We start from the raw sequence: 25,652 nt of genomic DNA, 5'->3' as shown, positions 1-25,652 counted from the left end.
CGAGGGCAGAAGAAGGGGGCGACAGAGGACAAGATGGTTGGATGGCATCACTAACTCAATGGACATGAGTTTGAGCAAACTCTGGAAGATAGTGAAGGAAGGGAAGGCTGGCATGCTGTAGTTCATAGGGTGGCAAAGAGTTGGACACAACTTAGCTATTGAACAACAACAAAAGAATTATCTAAATTTCCAATGTTGCCACTAGGACTACATGAGTGAGTGAAAAAAATTTTTTCAAGATTGAGTAAAAAAAAAAAATCAAGATTAAAAAATAGGGGACAGGGACTTCCTTGATGGTCCAGCAGTTAAGACTTTGGGTTTCCGGTCCAGGGAGTACAGGTTTAATCCTTAGTTGGGGAACTAAGATTCCACATGCCATGCAATGCGGCCAAAAAAAAAAAAGGTGGGGGGAAGTAGGAGACAGCTGGACTTCCCATCTACATCAGAGGAAATGATATAATTTCACACCTGTTTCATCAACAAGAACATGGACACAACAGGCATTAGGGCTTTTCAGAAAGGGTAGAGTTAATGTTTCTGATTTACAAGCAGGTGCCACTCGAACACACACTTTCGTCACCCCTCATCTTTTTATAAGAAAATCAGAAGCTATGAATAGCCAACTATTTCTAATGCTTTTGGAACACACGATCACTTTAATTCTGTAATGAGTGTCTCAAGTTTTTCGTGCAGGGCACCAGAAAACTGGCCCACCTTTTCTTCTTTTTTATAAAACAGAAAGGTTGGAATGCAATTGATCTTGTACTCTCTCACCAGCTCCTCACACTCGTCGGCATCCACTTCCAGGAACACCACATCCTCGTGCTTCAGGGACAGGGCCTGGAAGAGCGGCTTGATGGTCTTGCAGGGCCGGCACCACATGGCTGAGAAGTCCACGGCCACCAGCCGCTCCCCAGCTTCCTTTAGCGCCACCTCAAAGTCTTCCTTGCTCAGGATCACCTTCACCAGGTCCTCATCCAGAAACTCTGTGTCTTCCTCTGATGACTGCAGGCTATTGCCTTCTGGGGGCCCAATTGTGTCCTCTAAGGACCTGGTGTTCTCACCCTCCTTGAGTAGAATGGTTTCAGTTGAGGACTTGGGAGTCTGACCCTCTTTGGGCAGAATGGTTTTGGCTGAAGACTTGGGGGTCTCACCCTCCTTGGGCAGAATGGTTTGGGCTGAGGACTTGGGGGTCTCACCCTCCTTGGGCAGAACGGTTTGGGCTGAGGACTTGGGGGTCTCACCCTCCTTGGGCAGAACGGTTTGGGCTGAGGACTTGGGGATCTCACCCTCCTTGGGCAGAACGGTTTGGGCTGAGGACTTGGGGATCTCACCCTCCTTGGGCAGAACGGTTTCGGCTGAGGACTTGGGGGTCTCACCCTCCTTGGGCAGAATGGTTTCGGCTGAGGACTTGGGGGTCTCACCCTCCTTGGGCAGAATGGTTTCGGCTGAGGACTTGGGGGTCTTACCCTCCTTGAGTAGAATGGTTTCGGTTGAGGACTTGGGAGTCTGACCCTCCTTGGGCAGAATGGTTTTGGCTGAGGACTTGGGGGTCTCACCCGCCTTGGGTAGAATGGTTTCGGCTGAGGACTTGGGGATCTCACCTGCCTTGGGCAGAATGGTTTCCGCTGAGGACTTGGGGGTCTTACCCTCCTTGGGCAGAATGGTTTTGGCTGAGGACTTTGGTGTGTCACCCTTCTTGGGCACAATGGCTTTGGTTGTGAACTTGTGCGTTTTACTCTGCTTGGGCAAACTGAATTTTGCTGGAAAATTGGGGGTATTGCCCTGCTTGGGTGAGATGTTTTTTTCTGAAGAAGTGGGGATGTCCATCTGCTTGTGCAGGGTGGTTTTGAGTGGGAACTTGGGGGAGTCAGCCCGCCATGATGAAATGATTTTGCCTGGGAAATTGGAGGAGTCAGTCTGCTTGGCTGGGAGGATTTGGTTTGGGGAGTTAGGGGAGTCAGCCTGTTTGGGTGAGATGATCTTGGCTGGGAGCTTGGGGGAGTCAGCCGGCCATGATAGAATGACTTTGGCTGGGGAGGTGAAAATGTCACCCTCTTTTGTTGAGATGGTTTTTTCTGAGAATTTGGAGGCATAAGACTGATTGGGCAGAATGGTTTGGGTTGGGGAGATGGGGGTGTCAGCCTTCTTGGGCAAAATGGTTTTGGCTGAGGGTTTGGGGGTGTCACCCTGCTTGGGCAAGGTGGGTTTTTCTGAAGAATTGGGGGTGTTGTTGGCCTGCTTGCACAGGGTGGTTTTACCGGGGGGATTAAGAATGTCACCCTCTTTTGGCGGGATGTTTTTTTCTGGGAAATTGGGAATGTCACCCTGCTTTGGAGAAACGGTTTGGGTTGAGGAATTGGGGGTGGCAGCCTGCTTGGGCAAGATGTTATTCTGGGGGGAATCGAGAATTTCCCTCTCTTTTGATAGGATGGTCTTTTCTGGGAAACTGGGAGTGTCAGCCTGCTCGGATGGGACAGCTTTTGCTGAGGAATTGAGAAAGTCCCCCTGCTTGGGCAGGACAACTTGGGCTGGAGAGCTGGGGGTGTCAACACTCTGCTCAGGTGGGAGTGTGTCCACGGCCTGCAGGGCTTCGGATGCCCCCACATGTGTACGTTGAACATTGCTGACCTCATGGACAAAGGCCTCCAGGGTATGTGCTGGGACCTGGAGAGTCACATGGCTGGACATAACCTGTAATAATGGACTTTCTGAAGAAAAAGTTAAAAAAAAAATAAAAATGTCAGAGAAGAAACAAAAGCATTCTGATCATCTACTCCAAGGAAGACCGGCAGGCATCCTTCTTAGAGCGCATGAAGGTAGTCTTCTAACTGATACATTCATTTGCATACTCACATTCCACACAAGACCAAGCAGCATGTGATTACACGTAATCTTCACCTAGGTTTTTTTTCCTTTAACTACAAACTTCTCTGCTTAGTTTGACACTGCAGCTGACCCCCTAAGCACACAGGTCCCCAAAACAGCCCCCTCCCCTCCTCCTGACCTTTATCCTCACCTTCATTTGTTTCTGCTTGGTTGTCTGACCTCATTTCTGGTTCCTCCAGGACCCCAGCTTCATCACTTTCCATTTCCGGTTCCTGGTCTCTACCCACCCCTACTTCACAGGTGCCTCATGGCACCAGCAAGGCCATCCCCTTCAACCTTCTCCAACCAAACATCGTATGTTGAGTAACAACCTGTACTGGGGTGGAGCCTACAGCCGGCGTGCCCTCTCCGTTCTCACAAGGGTCCCATTTGAGAGTTTCATGACACTCTGGGTTTTGGGGCTGCTCTGGTGTGTGGGGCCATGCCCAGTCCCTAAAATGAATTCATAGGTATTATTTCCTACAACAAACCACTGAGGTAAGTCCCATTGTGACCTCCACCTTACAAGTGAGAAAACTCAGCCTTAGAGAAGTTATGGGACCCACTCAAGGTCACAGAGCTCATCTGTGGGGCAGGTTCCAAGCCCACACTCCTGATACTGGGCTGGGCTGCCTGCTGAGTGCCCCATCCAGGGGGATGACTTGAAACCACCTTTCCTACCCCCTTCCTCCAGGACTCCCCACCCCCAGCCTTCTCTTTATGACTCGGCCACCACAACCATCTACTAAGGTCTCCTCTGTGATCTCCTCGAACGGTGGTGCTGGAGAAGACTCTTGCGAGTCCCTGGGACAGCAAGGAGATCAAAACAGTCAATCCAAAAGGAAAACAACCCTGAATAGTCATTGGAAGGACAGATGATGAAGCTGAAGCTCCAATACTTTGGCCACCTGATGCAAAGAGCCAACTCATTGGAAAAGACCCTAATGCTGGGAAAGATTGAAGGCAGAAGGAGAAGGGGGCAACAGAGGATAAGATGGTTGGATGGCATCACTCATTCAATGGACATGACTTTGAGTAAACTCCAGGAGATAGTGAAGGACAGGGAAGCCTGGTGTGCTGCAGTTGGGGTCGAAAAGAGTCGGACACAGCTGAATGACTAAACAACAAGGTCTCCTCTCAACTACATCACCCTCTTCTGCAAAGTCCTACCTGCTGGTCAGATATCCAGTTTGCATGTTGGGAAGGCAGATTACAATATGGAGGAGTTCCCTAACTGAGAAGAGGCAGTAGTGAGAACATGGCCCCCCATCCATGTGACAGAGAATCCTGGCCTCCCCTCTCTAGGCAGAAGCCTCAGCAAGGACCCAGGTTGGATGTGTTCAGAGGAAAGCTGGAAGCGAAGGAGCATCTGCCTCCCGCACCACCTGGAAGGCTAGGAAATGCCACAGCCATGTGGGCTCCATGTGCCCACGGCAGCAGGGGTGATGGGCAGATTGCTGGGCCAGGGAGGTCCTCACATCCCAAGTGGGGCTGTGATGTTCTAAGACTTGAGCTTCTCTTCTAACCAGGAGAAGCTCAAGAAGAACAAAGAAGCCACAGTGCAGGGGGATTTGCAGCGAGAGGCAAGGACCAGGGGCACAGGCTTGACCAGCAGGTGACAGCACGGGCTCCAACCCCAGACAGCCTCCTCCATCCTTAACAGTTCCCAGTTCTAGGACCAGGCCAGACCAACCGCCTCACCTTGGAACCAGCAGGAGGCAGGGGGCTCAGGAACAGCAAGTCCACACAGCCCTGTGTACCCACAACCAGCCAGAGTTCACACAGCCCTGTATACCCACATATTATGGAGAAAGGGCAGGAATCGGAAGACAGAGCTGTCATCAGAGTAAAACCGTATTCCTTAGGCTGAAATCCCCCAGGAGCATGGTGTCTATAATTAATCAATACATTAATATGTAATAAATCATTAATAATACCACACTGCATATTTGAACACTGCTAAGAGAGTAGATCTTAAAAGTTCTCATCACAAGAAAAAGAAGTTTGTAACTATGTGTGGTGACGGATGTTAATTAGACTTACATGGTGATCATTTCACAAGATACACAAATATAGAATCATTATGTTGTACATTTGAAACTAATATGTGTTAATTATATCTCCATTTTAAAAGTTTTTAAAAAATAACAGAAGCTGACATTTGGCTCCTCCTCTCTTCCTATTCTGGGCTTCCCTGGTGGCTCAGTGGTAAAGAATCTGCCTGCCAATGCAGGAGACGTGGGTTCGATCCCTGGTCCAGGAAGATCCCCAGGACAGGAAATGACAGCCCACTCCAGTATTCTTGCCTTAGGAAGTCCCATGGACAGAGGAGCCTGGTGGGCTACATCCAAGGAGTCACAAAAGAGTCAGACAAAATTTAGTGACTAAACAACAACAGCTCTTCCTAGTCTATGGTTTTACATGACTTACTAACTTCCTGGGCCTCGGTTTCCTCATTTGTAGAATGGATGCAATCGTGGTATCGGCCTGATAAAGGGATTGTGAAAACAGGAGGAGGGCATGTGATGTAAAACACCTGGTGCAGCAGCTGGGGCAAAGCAGGTCACTATACTCAAGTGTCTTGTTTATGAGCGTCGGCTCTGTGCCAGGACTAAAAGACGTGTTCTCCGTTGAGTGAAACCCGTGCAGCCCACTCAGGAGACCCCTCGTGTGTCGGAGTCTGTGTACACACGGCCCCGCTGGTTGCCCAGAGCCCCCCTGGACAGTTTCTCATGAATATGGTGGATATCGTACCTTGTGTGACACCTTGGGGACAGGGGTTTTGGGAGCTCAGAATCTTGCTTGGGTTTTCTGACAGCAATCTGGTGCATCTATCACAGAGCCTACAGCAGAGCCAAGGATCGACTGATGAGCAAACGGCAGGATTTCTGCAACGGGACATGTAGACATTGCCCCTCTCCTTGGTGGGATGAATAACTACAAAGAACACCACATCCACTCAGCTCTGGTTTTACAGCCAGAGGATCTGTATCAAACTTCAGAAAAAGTCCCTTCTGAGGCTTTTGAGATTCCAGAATTGTGGGTAAGGATGCACTTGAATTACACTCTGCATCTTATATATGAGGAAACTGAAGCTTAGAGACATTGGTCTTCCAACTTCTCTGCCCATTGCCAGCAACTGACTTAAAAAACTACAATTATTCAACCCAACGTTATAGTAAGAAAAAGACAACTTGATAAAACTTAAAATATTTATTAGTATGAATCAGTGTGCGTTAAACCAAAAATAACAGATACAATTGGATGACGTGGAAGGCAGTGCTTTACTACAGAATACAAAGTGGACAGGTAGGTCCTAAGGTCTGCAGCGGCGTCTTTTATACGTGGGAACTGGGTCCAGCCCAGACAGAGGCCCCTTATGAAAACACGAGGGAGGGGGCAGTGTACACAATCAAGTGCTGACACTGGATCTCTGGGTCTGGTTTTAGTAACAAAGGTTAAACCAGAACCTAACGGGGCTGAATGCGGCTCAGAGCCCTCTCTTTCATTCGTTATTCAAGTTGTGATGAGCGTCGCAGAGTAGAGAGAAGCAGGGCCCTGAGGGGAGCCTATTGGGCCATCGCAGGTCATGTTCCTCAACCTCAGGGGACATACCTTGGTCACCTGAGCCCCCCTGGGTCCTCCACGGGGTCCAGCCCTTTGCTTGGCTAAAGGCTGGCTTCAGCTCTCCAGACTTCTCTGGTCTGCAAGAAAGTCCTCCGATGCACCGCTCCCCACTATAAAGATGGCAGCTCAATTACGTGCATGCAGCGTTGGTACAATTCCACTGCCATCTGGGGGATTCCCATGGGGAGACAATCCCCCTGAGAGCCCATGCCCGATTTACACAACTGAGTCACGAGCCACACTCAGCCAGGGAAATGGATCACATGTCGCTGTAACAAATCTGAAGTTGTATTTACACACGTGCGCATACGTACCACAAGGGAGAGAAAGGAAAACAGAAGAGCACATTTGGGGAAACTGGGTGAAGGACACTGCTGGACAACTTGGAACAACACTAATGTTCAGGCCTTTACATCACATCACACGGTTATGGTTCAGAGATTAGAACAGTCAGAAAGTAATCTCAAGGCAAAATGAAGGAAAATAAGCAAGGCTCCTTGTGGACAAGGCTCGAGCCTCTGTCTTCAGAAAAGACCCCGCGTTCCTGCAAACGTCTATGTGCCTGAGGGCCATCTTCTCTTTCCACAATTGCTCCGAGGAGTGACTACAGGCATGTGGCTGGCTGATGCCTTGAAAAGTTAAGGCTGCACAGAAAGGCAAACGAGTGGCTCCCATCCACGTGGGCTTCTGAAACTAAGCCACAGGCTCACAGGTGGGTAGCCTGCTATGCGTGGTTAAGACCAGCTCTTTTATGCAAGATGGGAGCGTTGAACATCCAGCCCAAAGCTGCAAATTCCTCCGGCCCATGCACCTCCTTAGCTAGGCAACCTTGTCTAGAGACAAGCTCTGGTCCTTGGGGACTGCCAGATGATGAAAGATTCCAAAATAAGCCTGCATGCCACCTGGAACGAGGTCACTTAAATGTGCAACCCACATTTTTTTAAACTTTGTTAACAGGCAAGATAATGGCTCAGCCTGCAAGCAGAATCACGGAGCCCATAATGTTGACAAGGTGCACAAAATCCTTAAAACCCTGCAAAGTCCCTACCAAGGTGTCCAAGTTCCAATTTGCCAGCAGTTTTAGGGGAACCCGTCTGGAGTTTAAACTCTTGAATCAAAAATAAGTGTTTTCAGCTTCCATGTCCTAAGATTGTCAAATGATTCTTGCAAGCTGAGTGAAGTGGTAAGAGCATCAAATTGACAACATATTCTCAAGTTTAAAAAAACCTAAGTCTGAGATTTCAAACTGTTTTCTTCATTGCAGCCCATGTGAAGAAGTGTGAATGGGGCCCTGATCTCGCAAGGACTGTCACTTTTTTTGACGGCAGACTCAGTAACCCCAACCATCAAGGGCTGGTGGGACCAGCATGGCAGGGCTCAAGAATGGCTCACACCAAGTTACAGAAAGTTCAAGGTCTCTCATCGGCTCATGATCTCTTTCTTGATTTTTACATTGTAGGTCTTCAATGAATGTTTGTTGAGCCTTGAAGGTACCAACTGGCCCTGTTACCACACTACCTGGTCAGCCACATCTCACCCCACAAAAGGCACCAATTTGAATCTCTTCCAAGGTTCACTCCCCATCCTGAGCCTTCCTAGAAAAACAACTGCTTCTCGATCCCAGGTTTTTATGAAAATTAGAAAGAAAACAGCATGTGAACTTTCAATAGGAACAGTTTTTCTTCCCTTCCCTTCCACTGGATTCACACATCTTTAATTCACTGGGATTCCCAGGTGGCTCAGTGGTAAAGGGTCCACCTGCCAATGCAGGAGACATAGAGACCTAGTTCGATCCCTGGGTCAGGAAGATCCCCTGGAGGAGGAAATGGCAACCCACTCCAGTATTCTTGCCTGGAGAATCCCAAGGACTGGCGGGTTACAGTCCATGGGGTTGCAAAGAGTCAGATACGACTGAGCACAAAACAATTCATTGAGCTGACAGGGAATCTGAAAAGGGAAAGTTCATTGGAGCCTGTTCCCAGCTAACAGGCATTCCAGGGGTAGACTTCTGTTCAACCTTAATACCCACTCCACCAAAGCTTGGTCTCTTCTTAAAGACCCTCTGATTTCATAGTTTTGGGCGGGGGCAGGGAGGAGGGGCAGGCAGGGGAGGCGGGGGTCTAGAATCTTACTGTGCCGGTACTTCTTCTGGCTGGCTTTCCTGTAATCAATTATTCATTGATATTGTTTAATATGAGAAGTTTGCCCTACAATTTAGATTCAAACATCCTTCAGGTAATTTGTTCCCGGGATATGGCACTATATCACACTCTCTTAGTAAAATAACACTCTCTGGGAAACTTCCCTAAGAGAGTGGGGATTTATTACCCTGCAGGTCATGCAAACCAGGTGGTCTCTGGAATAACATTTATATCCTGCATTTGTCACTGCTTACACAGTAATGACTCCAAATGATTTCCAACACCAGGCCTCCAACTCCCAGCACAACGTGAAATACTGTAGTTGGGTTCGGTTGGTTGGTTTATATGACCAAGGCTTGGAAAAATGTTCATGGAGTAAAAGTCAGAGATGTAGACAACAGTTCCTAATACGTCTTTCTCCACTTTCATAACAAGCTCAAGTTCTACCGTAGATGGTCCAATTATACCCCACTGAAAGGAAAATTAGGGGAACCTTTCAGCAAAGCTTAGTGGAGTAACTAAGGCAATAGCACTGAAGAAGTTCCTGACATTTGATTAGAAACACAGGAAATCAGAGTGGAACACCTCTTTAGAATCTCACACACATAAGCCAATAAGACTCTTGTACAAATTTAAGAATATTTTAAGGCTTTTAACAAAAAAACTCAACTATACTTAATACCTAAAATCCGTTCCCTCTGAGTGAATTTCACACACCAAAGGCCCTTCTGTGGAGGGGTGGCAGGTTTTCCCAGAGTTTCCCAGAATCCTTTTCCAGGGACATTTCCTGCCCTGTTCTCTGCGGGGCTCTCCTCCCTCTGAGCCAGGGGCCAGACCACTGAGGGCAGGAGGCCCGGAGGCAGGGCCCAGGGAGGGAGCTCTGGCCTTGTCAAGTACAGGGGACCCAGCCCTGGGTCAGCAGCACCGCCGGCCAGCCTGCGAGATTGGCTTCCCCAGTTTGATGGATCCACTGCTTCCGTTTTCATGGGGGTCCAGGGGTGGAATCTGGCGACCTGCAAGGAAGGGAGGCCAAGGGTGAGTTCTCATTCCCAACTGACCCCCTGTGCAGATGGAGGCCTGCTTCCGCTCCCTCACGTCACGTGCACAACCTGAGGGCTGCAACAAGGCGGAGGGGCTACCTCTCCCGGTGTCCGTCCACCACGCCACCCCCAGGCCTGGGCTGTGTGACGTCAAACATAGAAAGGAAAGGTAAAACCAGCTTTCCGCATCCGCCTTCTCCACACAGACATCAGCCCACGGCTCGCTCCCGGCCTTCCCCCACCCGCCCACTGGAACGACCACCTCTCAGTTTCAACAGCAACAGTGAGGCCTCAGCTTCTTAAAATAGAGCTGGCTGGGGAACTGCGATGGTCCCAGCAACGCTGCATATTAACACTGGGTTTCCATCCCTCATCCTGCCAACGCACTCAGAGCGTTAACGGGAAAGCCTCTAGAGACATTATTCACAGGAAACAGTATGTTAATGCCATAAACAAGCCGAGCAAAATGTTAGTCACTCAGTCATGTCTGACTGCTTGTGACCCCATGGACTGTAGCCCACCAGGCTCCTCTGTCCATGGGATTCTCCAGGCAAGAATCCTGGAGTGGGTTGCCATTCCCTTCGCCAGGGGATCTTCCTGACCCAGGGATCGAACCTGAGTCTCTTGCATTGGCAGGCGGATTCTTTACTGCAGAGCCACCAGGGAAGTACTGCAATACTCTTATGATTTCTTAAGTCATAAAACTGTGGTGCTGGAGAAGACTCTTGAAAGTCCCTTGGACAGCAAGGAGACCAAACCAGTCAACCCTAAAGGAAATCAACCCTGAACATTCATTGGAAGGACTGATGCTGAAGCTCCAATACTTTGGTCACTTGAGCTGACTCATTGAAAAAGACCCTGATGCTGGAAAAGATTGAAGGCAGGAGGGGAAGGGGGTGACAGTGGATGAGATGGTTGGATGGCATTACCAATTCAATGGACATGAGTCTGAGGAAACTCCAGAAGATAGTGAAGGAAGGGAAGCCTGGTGCGCTGCAGTCTGTGGGGTTGCAAAGAGTCAGACTTGACTTAGCGACTGAACAACAACAATGAGGCAAGCCCCTTAAAAAGAGCAGGAAGCCACTAGCACTGCGGAAACACACCGAGAACTCAGATCCTGTGGTCTGAGTTACATGGAACTTACTGAAAGCGTAAACATACTTACACAAAAGAAGAGTTCCAGAAAATGCCATAGCATTTGGTACCAAGGCGATCACCTTGGAACACTGTTGAATCAGTATTAATTACATGGGCACAGAATAGGGCAAACACACACACACACACACATACACACATCTGAAAAGGCTCTGGGCATCCGAGTATGTCTGTGCTGTTACCAAATGTCCTCTGAGAGCACAGTCTCCAAACAGGTCCTCTGGAGGATAAATCCCACAGCAGGGTGTTTATTTTAATAAGGTTTGGATTGCGCAAGATTCTACTCAGGAAAAGTTAAAAGACTTTTTTTTTTTTTTGAGTTCTGTCTTCCTGAAAGTTGACAGCCCAGAGAAAAAGCAGGTTTTGTAAATAATTCCTCAAGAACAAAGTTATGGGAGAAAACCGATTCTAAGCCTCTAAACCGTAAATCGTGGTGGCTCTGGACTGGGGCTGTGACGCTTTTATACACAACAAAAATAAAACAGCACACTCAGCGGCAGCTGTCCTGGGGACCGGCCGCTTCCTGCACAGGCCTGGCGTCTTCTTCCTGCCAAGCTGCTGTCTGGGTGCTTCCCTCTCTCACCCTGGCCCCAGGATCTACCAGGCTCCGCTTTGGTTGGATGGGTGGTAGAGGGGCTGCCTGTCACTTCCATTTCTCAATTCTGATTTTCTGAATTATCCAGAGAAGTAGACTGACTATGCTTCCCTTCTTCCCTGGTGGCTCAGATAGTAAAGAATCTGCAAGAAAGAATCAGCAGACCCAGGTTCAATCCCTGGGTCAGGAAGATCCCCTAGAGAAGGGAATGGCAACCCACTCCAATATATTCTTCCTTGGAGAATCCCATGGACAGAGGAGCCTGGTGGGCTACAGTCCCTGGAGTCACAAAGAGTCGGACATGACTGAGTGACTAACACACTAACAAACTGACTGTGTTTACTAGGACTCGGCAGCATTTGCTCTTAATCACGATCTCCCAGTCTCTCTATTTGGGGCGAGGGGGTCCTCTCTGACCCATTGCAGAGCTCACAATCAGGTGGCCCTGCCCAGGAATACAGAATGGGGCTGGTGCCACACTTGTGACACCTGAGGTCTTCCTCTGAACTGTCCTTTTGCTGCCGTCAAGAAGACAACATTGGGACTGTGAGATAACCTGGAACATTAGCGTCTAGACCTAGAAAGGCGCTAACACTCTGTGCAGGATGAGCATGGCGTAGGATTCAGGAAGTGGATTCAGCCAGGATGCTGGCAGGAAATCCTGGTTGGGGATAATGAGAGTGCCACGGAGAGAAGTAGAAAACAGGGAGGGAAGGAGGACTGTAGGAAGATACCTGGCAGACGTGACAACTGATCGGAGGTGAGAGGGTGAGAGAGGGAGGAAGAAAACTGAAGTTCAAGTCCAGGAGCCGTGGGAACGGTAGTGCCCCAGCAAAGAAGGAATTAAGGGGCGAGATCACCATTGACCTTGAATCCAAAACACCAAATGTCTTCAACATGGAGGGGTTTAAGTTCCTTTAAAATCGTTAGGCTTCCTCGCTATTCAAAGGCACCATTTTCCTTTTTTAAAAAATTAGTAGACTATATTTGGGGGGAGGGGGAGTTTTAGGTTTACAGAAAAAATCAAGCATGAAGTTCAGAGAGTTTTCATACACTCCTCCCCCTCATCCCCGATGTCCTCTATTTTAACACCTGGCATGCGTGGGGAGCATTTATTACAACTGATGAGCCACTGCTGATCATTAAGTGAAGAAATAAGAAAACAGCTCAAGGGACTTCCCTGGTGGTCCAGTGGTTAAGAATCCACCAGCAAACACAGGGGACACAGGTTCGATCCCTGGTCCAGGAAGAGCCCACCTGCTGCAGAGCAACTAATCCCACAAGCCGATACTACTGAAGCCCACATGCTGCAACTGTGGAAGCCAGTGCTCCACAACAAGAGAAACCACCGCAGTGAGAAGCCAGAGCACTGAAACAAAAAGTAGCCCCCACATGCTGGAGCTAGGGAAAAGCCCACATTAAGCAACAAAGACTCAGCACAGTCAAAATAGATAAATACTTTTAAAAAAAACAGCAAATCAATACAAAATGGGCAAAACTTGAACAGACACTTCACCAGAGGAGACACAAGGATTGTGAATAAGCCCTTGAACAGGCACTCAACACTGTCGGTCGTCAGAAGACGGATGTCAAAACCACTAGAGGAGACCATCACATTCCCATCCGAATGGTTGAAATTTAACAACTGATCGTCCCACATGCTGGCAAGGAGCTGGAGCTACTGGAGCTCTGAGGGATTAGGGGTGGGGATGAAAAATGCTAAAACCACTTTGGGACACTTCGGTCCCCCACTGGGGGACCCTTAGAATGTGGACTATTGCCTATGAGAGGAGCCAGTCACACTCCTAGCTGTTTATCCACACAGAAACCTGTGCATCAAATCTCATCATAACCTTGCCTGTAATCATTAAAACCTGGAAACTACCCAAATGTGTAGGTGAGTGGATTAACAAATTTTTACTCATGCTATGGAATGCCATGGGAGACTCTTAAGTGTCCCTTGGACAGCAAGGAGATCAAACCAGTCAATCCTAAAGGAAATCAACCCTGAATATTCATTGGAAGGACTGATGCTAAAGCTGAAGCTCCAATACTTTGGCCACCTGATGTGAAGAGTTGACTCACTGGAAAGACCCTGATGCTGGTAAAGACTGAGGGCAGGAAAAGGGGTCAACAGAGGATGAGGTAGTTGGATGGCATCACCAACTCAATGGACATGAGTCTGAGCAAACTCCTGGAGATAGTGGAGGGCAGGGGAGCCTGCTGTGCTACAATTCATGGGCTCACAAAGAGTCAGACACAACTTAGCAACTGAACAACAAACCTGGATCAGGACAAATGACCTAATTGCTCAAATAAAGAAACTGCATGGAGGGAACCTACTGTGAAGGAGAGGCTTAAAAGGCACACCAGCTAATTTTATCACTATACATGGAGCTTATTTGCATCCTGACCCAAACATACTGTTAAATGCAAACGAATCATTTCTGATAATTATAAGCTACTAAAAATTTGAACATCACATGCTCAATGTCATTAATATGATAATAGCATTATGACGATGAAGGCCATCATGTAACTGCTTTGTAAAAAAAAAAAAGTTACATACTGAAAATATTTACAGATGAAATGATGTCCTGGATTCCCTTCAAAATAATACAGGTGTGGGGGGAGGGGCGGGCTGGGGGAAGTGTCAGGTAGGGATGAAGGCAGCTTGGTTATGAGTATGGTCTGCCCTATATATCTGCAGGTTCTGTATCCTTGGATCCAACTTACCTCAGACTGAAAATATTCAAGAACAAAATTCTGGAAAGTTCCAAAAAGCAAAACTTGAGTTTGCCACACTGGCAACTATTTGAATAGCATTTACACTGTATTTACAACTGCATAGCATTGTTATGGTCTTAGGTATTATTTGCAATCGAGAGATGATTTAAAGTATATGGGAGGATGTGCGTAGGTTATACACAAATAGAATGCCCTTTTATACATGGAACTGAGCATCTTTGGATTTGGTGTCAGTGGTCCCGGAAGCAATCCTCCAATGACCGTACCTGATGTTCATTACATTCTTCAGTTTACTGGTGTATATGTTTACATTTTTCTGTAACAAAGTCTTTTTTTTAAGTGCCTGCAATCTCACCACCATGAAACAACCACTGTTAACATTTTAACATGTGTGTTCCCTTTGACTCTTTGCCCAAAAGAATATATTTACAATTACATAGTCTACGTGCTTAGTCTCTCAGTCACATCTGACTCTTTTCGACCCCATGGACTGCAGCCCTCCAGGATCCTCTGTCCATGAGGATTCTCCAGGCAAGAATACTAGAGTGGGCTGCCATGCCCTCCTCCAGGGGATCTTCCCAACTCAGGGATCGAATCCAAGTCTCCCTCATTGCAGGCGGATTATTTACCATCTGAGCCACCAGGGAATGTAGTTCTATGGTTCACATTTTATAAAATCAGGATATTATACAAAGTGCTCTGTAATTTCTGTTTCACACACAACAGTTTATATTTTCATGTCAGTAAAGACAGATTTACATCCTTGTTTTTAATCACTAGTTTATACTGGTGTTCCAGGATTATTAAAAAATCATTTCCCAAGTTTTGGGCAGTTAAGTCATTTCCTGTTTTTCACCATCATGAATAACGTTACCAGAAGCTGCCATCTGCAATAAGTGGACAGACTGGAGGGTCAGAGCATGGATTCTGGAGTCCTGCTCTCAAGACTGACCCCCTGTGCTCGGGAGTAAGTTGCAAACCTCTCCACACCTCAGTGTCCTCATGTAAAGCAGGGACGATAACAGAGATGATTTCATAACATAAACGGGGCATTAATGAGCTAGTAAACATTGAAGCAATTATTTATTTCAGGCATAATTACCCAGTATAAGAAAAACGCCTGAAAAATCCCATGGACAGAGGAGCTTGGCGGGCTACAGTCCAAAGGGTCACAAAGAGTCAGACACGACTAAGCACTACATAAGCAAAACATTTGTTTTTCCTAAATGAAGCAGACCACCAGGCTCTCAGGAATTCCTTATGCAAAGTCCCCATCACTTTGAGCCATAAAGACCTTATATAAAAAAAGAAAAAAAAAAAAAGGGACTTTCCTAGCAGCCCAGTGGTTAAGACTCTGTGCTTCCACTGCAGGGGGTGGGGGGCAGTTTCGATTCCTAGTTGGGAAGCTAAAATCTCACAGGCCACATGAAGGGGAAAAGAAAAAAGACCTCATACACATGAAGAGATTTATACTGGCTGAGCCGTGCAAAGGAATATCTTTCGCATGAAGAGACTAACGCTTGGATTTAGGCTTGTTTTCTTCTGTGAAGTCTTTACGTCATTTTTTACTGACAACATGACTGCATAAACCTTGGGAGGTCTCCTAGCTCGTGCAGAAATCCCAAGGTGAATTTCAGGTACACAGAGCTGCACTGACGCTGAGAAAGAGCTCTGGAAAATACGGGGAGCTGCACAGGGACAGGGTGACATATACACACGATTGTATATAACGTACATAAACAAGGACCTACTGTATAGCCCAGGGAACTCTACTAAATATCTTGTAATAGCCTATAAAGGAAAAGAATCTGAAAAAGAATACATACATATATATAATACATATATAGACAAACACACACATGTATAACTGAATGACTCTGCTGTACACCTGAAACTAACATGATATTGTAAATCAACTATACTCTAATTAAAAAAAAAAAAAGATCAGAAATGAAGAAAACCTTTCCACATCGACTCTTTACCCACAGGTCACATAGGAGGGAGACACTGTTTCTTGTTGATGATCACCAGACACAAAAAATGACTACAAGCTTCCCTTGTCTCCTTTGCCCAGAGTCATTCAGCTTCATGGAGGACTTTGGTTTTCCATATCTTTCTCACTCTCTCTCTTTTTCCTCCCCTCAACATACGAACATAAAATGCTATCAAATACGTAATTCTGTAAGTAAAATAAATTTTATTTTGCAACGGAGTTACTTCATTCTGAGTCGCGAAACACAGACTGGACAGGTGAAAGCACAGACTCTTGGAGACAGAGAACAGAGAGGGGTCGTGTGGGTCTGCAGGAACCCGGGTGAGGCTGCAGGGTTTAGTGTCTGTGGCATCAGATAAATTGACTCAGAGAAAACGCTCTGCTCCAGAGCTCCGTGGCTTTTATCCTCTGAACCCCAGAAGCATAAAGATGCAAACTATGTTGAAAACACAAACTAGATACTTACTGATTCCTTGAAAGAGCTCTTCGATATTAATCGCATTCTTTGCACTTGTCTCAACCACGACAGCACCGATGGACTCCGCGTACTCCCTAGCATCCTTCAAGGGCACCTCCCTGGAAAAGACGGCAGACCAGCAGAGGTGAATGCCCGTCTGTACAGAATAAATAACCCGGCAGAGCAAAGAAACAGCTCACATGCAAACAGCTCCCTCGTGGGCCTGCAGAATAACAACTCAGTCACCCAGTAAGTATTAGAAACGTGTGTGAAGCTTTTTCAAGCTTGAAACCCAGTCTCTGGCATCCATGGAGACAGGCCATGCGTGTATAAGCTACTGTCCCTGGTCCCACCAAAGGAGAGAATTCCAGAACAGTAGGAAAGGCATTACAAGTGAGGCCAGCTTTCAGAGTTAGTTAGGATTGGTTCCAGATTTTTTCCCATAATAATGACTCAATGTTTTTTAAAAATTGCACATGTGCACACACTCGCATATGTGCTTTTCTAACACTTTCTATATATTGCCTTTTACAAATCCGAGAAAATACATGATGTGATCCGGAAGGCTGGCAATGAACACATTTACAGTTCCAACGGCGTGTTTGAACTTTCTCCTTTAAAAGGCTGTTACTGCAAAGGTTCAGGACATGAACTCTATCCAGATGAATAATCTAAAAAGACATTTATTGATATACTTTCTCAGGTGAAGACACTGCGGCGGATTGAAAGATTAAAAAAGACACAGTTCCTATTCTCCAGAAGTTTATTCATTGATTCAACCAATATTTAGAGAGAATGGTTGTACGCCAGCCCTTTCCTGTAGGCAGTCCTTGCCTTATGGAACGTACACCTGAGAGCAAAGAACACACACCTATGGACACACTAAGCCACACTATTATAATGTCTGCAACACGGAGATTACAAAGTAAGTGCTCAGGAGTAGAGGGATAGAGAGCCGAGCGTTTGATGCACGGAGCCCGGGCAGGTGCCATAGAGGAGGCCACTGATGTGTGGCCTCCAGGGGCAGTGAGAACGTGGACCAGAGCCTGACAATGATCCCCCAGGTGGGGCGCACCCTCACCCCTCATGTGGTGTGGGACCCACTGCCACGTGGACACCTGAGCCATGTCGGCTGGACTCTAAACTTGCCTTATCATTCTTACCAAGGACACCCCGGGCAAAATGACCCTTTTGAATCTACCCTCTTCCTTGTTTCTAATAGACAAGCCCCCAGGCCTCTCAGTTATAAAAAAAAGAAAAAAAGTCTTCAGTCTTTTGGTGGCAATGCATTTTACAGATGAAATATCCCAGAAGAGGGCTTTTCTAGGTTCAGTTTGGCAAGTTACTCTACATTTTTTTTTCTTCCTGGCCGTCTTTATCAAACCAAAGCTCAAAGGGTGGGGCTCCTCCCTGCCCTAAGATGGAGCAGAGGAGACTGTGTGTGCTCACAGGTGTGTGTGTGGGGGGGGCCCTCTAGCCACCGTGGAAGCTGCAGAGACCCCTCCCCTCAAGGCAGGGAAGGTCAGTTCAGGCTTCAGCGTGTCCTTCTCGGGGGACCAAGAGGAATAGAACACCGTCTACCAGGATTACGGTGAGAACAAAGTCACTCATGACAAAATCCAAACCACCCACCCTGAGGGTGATGGGAAGCCTTCCAGAAGGGCAGATGCTCTCACAGCTGACAACGTTGGGCCCTGGACGGTGGAGAGAGGACAAGCGTGTCCTCCGATTTCCCCCAGGTTTAGATACAGGTCTCGTTAAACAGATGACCTGCCAAGGTGACAAGGAGACTCGGGGCGGAGGCAGGGCCAGCCCAGCAGGTTCTGCTCACACTGCTCCCATCCAACCACCCAATAGGAACCCACATTCCTGAGGCTGTTCCTTCAGTCTTTACAGTCAAAGAAATGTCCCCAGAGTGCAGCCTGGTGCAGGCAGGGCTGGGGGCAGGGGCCAAGTGTAGCCTGTCCTGAAGAACAGGTTCCAGCCCTAGGAGCCTGAGGGTCCAGGGGTGTCCCTCTCCCTCCTCAGTGAACTGAGATTAGCATCAGAAATGAGCTGGACTGCAGGACACCCAATGGGTGTCAGAGAACTGTTGTTGGAACAAACAGTACAGCTACCATCTGAAAGGAGACCCTGGGAAGGTGAGCGTGTGCTGCCTCGGGCCTCCAGCAGACGTGTGACCAACAGGTGACCTTGGGAAGCCCTTTGGCTGAGTCAGGAGAGGTCACGCACAGCCCGGGGAGGGGGCTAGAGGGCATCTCAGAGACGGGCCTTCTGTGATCACCCTCACAGAAGACCACGGCATCCGTAACTTTCCTTCAGTTCTTTCAACAAATATTTACCGAGTGTCTGCAATAAGGCTGGGTGCTTTGTTAGGCTTTCAATAGGTAAATTGAAGTGAGTCCACCCAAGCCACGGCATAAGCACACAGCAGGTCGATTTTGATGGGAAAGAGTACTTTTAGACTTTCAAGATGAAGTTACATCCAGGAAGGCAGGACTTCCAGAAATGCTGTGCCCCAACCGGGTTCCTGTGGGTGCCTCTGACTGGTCCTCCAGCTCTTGCAGTCATCACCCCCAGGCCCACCGAGGGGATCAACACACAAATGTTGATCCACCAAATGTTCCTGTGAACAGAATTCCTCCGTGTCTTCTAACCTGTAAAACCCAGCGCCTTAGCAGGACTTAGAGGCTTCCTGCCTTAGACATCCCTGTTCATGCCCAGGCGACAGCCATTCTGGGTGCTTCCGGAGCTCACGTCTGTCTCTGGGCCCCTGCTCTCGTCCACCCCTCCGCATCCCCCTGACGACCGTCCACACGAGGCCTCCTAGAGAGTGCAGCACAGCACCCCCTCCTTGAGAGCCCAGAGCCCTGGTGAGACTTGTCACCTGAATGGGCTGTGGATTCTTGCGATCAGGACCATGGTTTGTTTTGGGGAGGCTTCCCTGGTGGCTCAGATGATAAGAAATCGCCCTGCAGGAGACCTAGGTTCAATCCCAGGGTCAGGAAGATCCCCTGGAGAAGGGAATGGCAACACACTCCAGTAATCTTGCCTGGAGACTCCCATGGCCAGAGGAGCCTGGTGGGCTACAGTCCATGGAGTCGCAAAGAATCGGACATGACTGAGTGACTAAGCACAAACACAGGAATCCTAACAGGGTCGGGCACCTACGAGGCAATCAGTCAGCACCTGCCAAATGGCAGGGTGACCGTCACCGCGAGTGGCCTTCAGCCGAGAGGACGACTGAGGTAGAGAGTCCAAGCAGACTTCAGGGGAAGTATGGGGAGTGTGGACAGGGAGGGGCGAAGATTCACCCAGCCAGGAGGGAGACTTAGGGCTGAAAAACACACGAGAGGGGGCATCTCCCCCAGCCCCAAGCTCCAACAGGCCTCAGAGGTCACATTGCAGGGAGGTCCACCCACCGGCCATCCAGGCAGAGGCCACTGGTTCTGGGAGGCTCCCCACGGGGGAGGAGGGCGGGAACCCACATTCCTGTGGCTCCAGACTTCTCCACAGGCCGGGCTGCCCAACGAGGGTCCTTGTTTTGTTGTTGGCGGGTGTAACCCAGCAACGCAGCAGCTGACTCATTCCAGTCTCGGGCTATTTAATTCCCTGCGAGCCTCCTCCACGGATGGCAGGGGGAGAGGGGGGCAGGGACCCCAAGAAGGCACTCCGGGGGCCCCGCCGGTGAGGAGGGGAGTTCAGTCCGCAGGCTGGGGCAGACCAGCTCTTCACCCTCGGGTGCCGTTCCTGACAGCAGGGAGCGGTGACCTCCATGGGCCTCCCGTGCAGAAGTGCAATGCTCTGGCCTTGAACTCTCGTTCACAATGTGTCACGGGACAGCACTCACGTCAGAAAGGCAGCCCAGCCTGCTGCTCATGGGAGTGAGATTTTCTCCTTCAGTGATCAGCCTCTTCACGTCTCCCTCACTCAGGTCTCAGCCCCCTTTGCTGCCAGATGGCATGAACGCTTTTCCGTTTTAAATATAAGTTGATATCATAAAGTGCTCAAAACAGTACCTGGCACATAGATAAGATAGACCAAAGTTTCCAGAATAAATCTTTACAAAGATGGTACCACTTTCTTAGCAAAAGTCCCAAAGATTGAGGAAATGAATCAACTGGAGGAAACAGGCAAACAGAAGGCTCAAAGTACCTCCAAGCCCGAGGAGGTTTATCTGACTCATGCCCCGTGTCTAATGGCCCAGGAAGGCTCCAAGGCAAGGTGTCCCTACTCCACGGAAGAACAGGGAACACAGGCTATAGCATTAAATACATGTGTTGTTCAGTCGCTCAGTTGTGTCCAACTCTTTTTGAACCCATGGACTGCAACATGCCAGGCCTCCCTGTCCATCACTAACTCCTGGAGCCTGCTCAAACTCATGTCCATTGAATCGGTGAAGCCATCCAACCTTCTCAACCTCTGTTGTTCCCTTCTCCTCCTGCCCTCAATCTTTCCCAGCATCAGGGTCTTTTCCAATAAGTCAGTTGTTCGAATCAGGTGGCCAAAATCCTGGATACACTAACTTTCATAAATCACTCCAAGAGTAAAATTACATCATAAAGTTCTTTCTCCATGAGGAAAATCTGATATTAATTCAGAGTAACTTTTATTCAGAGATGGAACACAACTTTTTATAAGCCACAGATACTTCTTGTTCTACGAAATTCTTGTGCTTGTTCTCTGCACACTTTGGTTTGGATTGTTTGGATTTTTCTTATTTATTTGTAAGTGCTCTTTGCATATTAAGGAATCTAGCCTTTTGTAATATATTTTCTGCATTACTTTCAGCTTACCATTTGTATTTAGATGTTGTCTGTGGCATTTTTGCCATACAGGAGTTTTTATATAATCAGACTTACCGGTCATTTTCTTCTATGTCTTCTGAGTTTTGTTTCATTATTAAATAGTTCATTCCCAGGTTATTTTTGAAGATTCAACTGCTTTCTCTAACTTTTATAGTTTTGTTACTTTGCACTTAAATCCTTGATCCATTTTGAATTTATTTTCTCTCATTTTTTCCTTATTATCCCCAAACCATGTACTGAACTATCCCCTTTTTTGCACTTATTTAAATATCACCTTTATCGTATACTAAATATCCCTACATATTTCACCCTATGTCTTAGATTCTGTGGTCTGCACATTGATTTTCTGTCCATTTCTGTGACATGCTATATTGTTTTATTACTGAATCATTAAAATATAGTTTAATATATGCTGATATTAGTCCTTCCAAAACTATTTTTACCTGTTTATCTTTCTAGGAGAATTTTAGTATCATTTTGTAAAACCCTTTCTAAAATGTTACTTTAAATTATCTGAGATAATTTACCTAGAATCTCAGTGAATTCATGATTTAATTTAGAACAAACTAACATTTCTACAATACTACTCAGTTTTCCTATCCATGGAAAAAGCACCTTTTTATCCTACCTAGAACTGTAACATTTATCTATATAGGTCTAGCTCAATTCTTGCTAAATTCATTCCTAGGAATTAACAATATTTCAAATTTAAAAAATGGCACACACAGCAAAAAAGTCTATTAGTCAGATTTACATTGCTATTTAAAGACGGTTTTCACTTCAACTTGATTTCCTAATTGATTATTTATTGTCTATAAGTAAAGGATAGTTCTTCAGTAGATCTTAGTTTTCTTAATTCTGCTTGCAATGAAAGAAATGTACATGAAAATGAGGATCACATTATTCACACATCAGATGGTCAAGATGAAATGATTACTATCTGCAATGTCAGCATGTGGAGAGAGAGGAAGGCTCAAACTCCGCAGGCAGGGTCACCATGTGATTCCAAAGAGTTCATGGGTAACTGCAGAACAACCCAGCCACATCTTCTAAGACATTTTCAGGTGTCTTAGAGAAAGTGCACAAAAGTCTCCATTCTCCCAGAAGAGTAAACACGTATGTTAAAAAACAAAACACTTTGATGCTAAAAACAAAGAAGCGAAATGACAAACATCCAGGGTTCCTGCTCTTCTCGTCTCATGACAACAGTCACGAAGCTTCCCTAGATGTCTTCAGAGGATGCCACCAGACATCTCAAAGGGCGTCAGTGTCGGGTGTGGTCTACAGACCTCCGATCCTATGATAATTTGGGGCTAATTAGAAATGAAGACCCCTGTGTCCAGACCTACTGAACCAGAATGTTTAGTGGGCTCATCTCAGAAATGGGCATTGTAGCAACTTCTGAATTTCTTCTTACACTTTTGATTGAGAACAACTCCCGTAGAAGGTAGACTATAAGATACTGAGTTCGATATTTTTGCAGTCTATGCGATTCATAATCTGACACTGTGAAGTCCAGAGTTTGGATATCTATATTAAGATGATGACTATATATCCAGGACATAATAAAGTATACTATAATAAAGTATATTATTTATCAGACACCATTTTACAAGTAATAAGTGAATAATGGCCTCTTGAGCTATTCCCAAAGAGCTCGTGGTTCTGGTGTGTTCTAGTGTGGACATTATATTTCTATAATACCATACCAGCATTGAGAAAGCATTTGATATTCTGCCAACCACCTGGGATAAGACAGTTACCATTTCACTGAAAAATGTGTGCCCTGTAAGTTTACTCTCTCCTCCAACCATAGCCCCCTTCCAAGGTCAAGCTTATACCACTGACTCAGCTGGCCATGAGGACACAACAGGGCACCAGGAGTGGGAGAGGCTGTGTACTGTCTGCTGGCATTACTTTTTGTCAAAACCTCCCACGTGTTTAAGGCATTCTAGCCCACAGCAATGGAAATCGCAACATCCCACCAAGACCCAGCAGAGGCAGGTTGCAGGCTGTTTGCAAAGGCTGTCATGTGCCCTGAAGTGGTCTCTGTCTCCCCAGCTCCCTCAAGCAGCCACTGAAATGAATATTCAAGGTTTACTGTGCTCCTGCCAGCTCGTACTTTATATCTAAATATCCAAGATATTTGTGTAACACCCAGAGAGGCAACCATTTTAGCAATAAGTGAAGCCACAAAATCTCTGTTCAACATGCCAGTACTTTTAGATTCTCAGACTGGCTTATCTGTAAGGTGGAACTAAAAGTTAACCGAACTTAAAAAAAAAAAAAAGAATTACTACCTTTGCAATAAATATCTGATTGGACAATAACTCTTTATAATGATTCTAAGCACTTACAGTTAAAGCACTTGGCATGTGTACCCTGGGAAGGATTTCTGCTCCCAGGGGGCCAAGCCTGCTTGTTAATATGAGTCTGTAAATGCTATCCACTGGGCCACATTCCTGGTGTCAAGTTCAAACAAGCAGTGTCGGGTTCCTGCCACAGATTTAGATGGACTGTTTTCTCATGGAAATGTCACAATTTGAATTGAATGAGGACTGAGCAGAAAACACAGGGTCTCAAGGGGGGCCTGGCCGTTTCCTCTGCCTCCTAACACGTCTTCTCCAGACAGAAACCTAGGCTAGTTCCAAGAGGCCAGAGAAACCACTGGAAAAAGTTATTAGCTTGAAATTCTCTATCAAATCGGTTACCCTTTATTTTCTTTCGGTAATTCAGAAATCACTGTCTCTCCTGGATCCTATTCTTACTCTTAAGAGATGAACAAAGCATGAACATCAGCTTTGGGACAGATGCTATTGTTCAGTCACTAAGTCATGTCCAACTCTTTGCAACCCCATGGACTGCAGCATGCCAGACTTCCCTGTCCTTTACTATCTCCCAGAGTTTGCTCAAACTCATGTCCATTAAGTCGATGATGCCACCCAACCATCTCATCTTGTCGCCCCCTTCTCCTCCTGCCCTCAACCTTTTCCAGCGTCAGGGTCTTTTTCAATGAGTTTGCTCTTCCCATCAGGTGGCCAGAGTATTGGAGCTTTGGCTTCAGCATCAGTCCTTCTAATGAATATTGAGGGTAGATTTCCTTTAGGATTAATTGGTTTGATCTCCTTGCAATCCAAGGGACTCTAAAGTCTTCTCTAGCATCACAGTTCAAAAGCATCAATTCTTCAATGCTCAGCCTTCTTCATGGTACAATTCTCACATCTGTACACAACTGTTGAAAAAACCATAGCTTTGACTAGATGGACCTTAGTCAGCAAAGTGATGTCTGGGACAGATACCTGGGTTTGAAGCTGGGCCCCACATCTTCTCAGCCACAGGACCTGGGTAAGCTCCTCAATCTGTGTCTCTGTTTCCTTATTGGTAAGTTGGGAGAATGATGGTAACTCTCACAGGCAGGGCTATGAAGATTAAGATAAACTACTTACAACAGTCACTGGCACACAGTAAGCATTCAGTTCAGGTTGACAGTGATGACTCAGTCCACTATCTAAGTGAAGGGTACTTAAGCAAATATTGTGCCATTTTGAAAGTAACCAGTGACATGGCTATAATTCTTCACAGAAGTTACATTTTGAACTCGGAAAGGTCTGGGCAATATGTAAAGTGAAAGATGAAAGACTAGTATATTCTAAGAAAATCTCCAGGAACAAAAGCTTATCCCTCTGCTTAATTGTGTGTTAGTTGCTGACCTTTTAAAAATCTCTCCTCCACCCCCTAAAGAAGGTTAGAAAGAATCCTGTGGTTTTGGGTTAGAGTCAGAGGTATCAGTATAAACTTATGTTTATTTTAATATAGATACAAATGAATGATTATAGAAATAATTATAGATACATGTGAGTGTATACTCCAGTTAGCATCCATACACATATTTCCTAGCTCTGTTTACCTAGACTCAACGACATTCCAGTAGCAATGGGCACACTTATCCCAGATCTTGGTTTCTAAATACCCTTTTCCAGTAGAATCGACAAGAGCTTCTTGGAGAAATGGCTGAGTCTAGGGTTGTAGCCTAAAACATACAAGATGAGTCTGGAACATCTCCTTGTGCCAAAAAGTAAGGAAGTGCTCAAGAACCAAAATGACAGGAATTTGTTAAAGGAACCAGTGGCCAAAGTTGGAGCAATTTGAGCAACAAGTTAAGTAACACAATATTGCACTATAACTTAAACTTATAAATATCCGTGAGTCCACACTGATAC

The 25,652-nt window shown here is 46.6% G+C and overlaps 2 protein-coding genes across 3 annotated transcripts in view; both read right to left on the bottom strand.

The window, feature by feature from the left end:
• Positions 1-633: 633 nt before the first annotated feature.
• TXNDC2 (thioredoxin domain containing 2) lies at positions 634-3,302 on the bottom strand. 2 transcript variants are annotated; one of them, XM_081561661.1, is made up of 2 exons: positions 3,020-3,302; positions 634-2,711 (listed from the first exon to the last, which is right to left on the bottom strand). In XM_081561661.1, the coding sequence occupies exons 1-2, from the start codon at positions 3,090-3,092 to the stop codon at positions 652-654; spliced, it is 2,133 nt and encodes a 710-aa protein (XP_081417787.1). In that variant the 5' UTR covers positions 3,093-3,302; the 3' UTR covers positions 634-651. The 2 variants fall into 2 exon arrangements, with proteins under 2 accessions (XP_081417787.1, XP_081417788.1); XM_081561662.1 differs by having other exon boundaries at positions 634-2,694.
• Positions 3,303-6,066: 2,764 nt separating this feature from the next.
• RAB31 (RAB31, member RAS oncogene family) overlaps positions 6,067-25,652 on the bottom strand; it is an 82,858-nt gene continuing 63,272 nt past the window's right edge. The window contains exons 6-7 of the mRNA XM_081561663.1: positions 16,634-16,743; positions 6,067-9,649 (exon numbers count right to left, since the gene is read on the bottom strand). Of these exons, the coding sequence (XP_081417789.1) occupies positions 9,552-9,649; positions 16,634-16,743 (208 nt within the window). The 3' untranslated portion in view covers positions 6,067-9,551. The remainder of the gene's footprint in view (positions 9,650-16,633; positions 16,744-25,652) is intronic.

Source organism: Giraffa tippelskirchi, chromosome 14, assembly GCF_054371585.1.
Source record: "Giraffa tippelskirchi isolate mGirTip1 chromosome 14, T2T-mGirTip1v1.2.pri, whole genome shotgun sequence".
NCBI classification, from domain to species: Eukaryota; Metazoa; Chordata; class Mammalia; order Artiodactyla; family Giraffidae; genus Giraffa; species Giraffa tippelskirchi.
This window is presented reverse-complemented; position numbering and strand designations above follow the sequence as displayed.

What these genes read in the sequence shown, in the direction of transcription:
- TXNDC2 (XM_081561661.1), bottom strand. Translation starts at nt 3,092, where the DNA reads ATGGAAAGTGATGAAGCTGGGGTCCTGGAGGAACCAGAAATGAGGTCA. An exon ending in CCAAGCAGAAACAAATGAAG is followed by an intron (nt 2,712 to 3,019) that starts GTGAGGATAAAG and finishes CTTTTTCTTCAG; the next exon opens with AAAGTCCATTATTACAGGTT.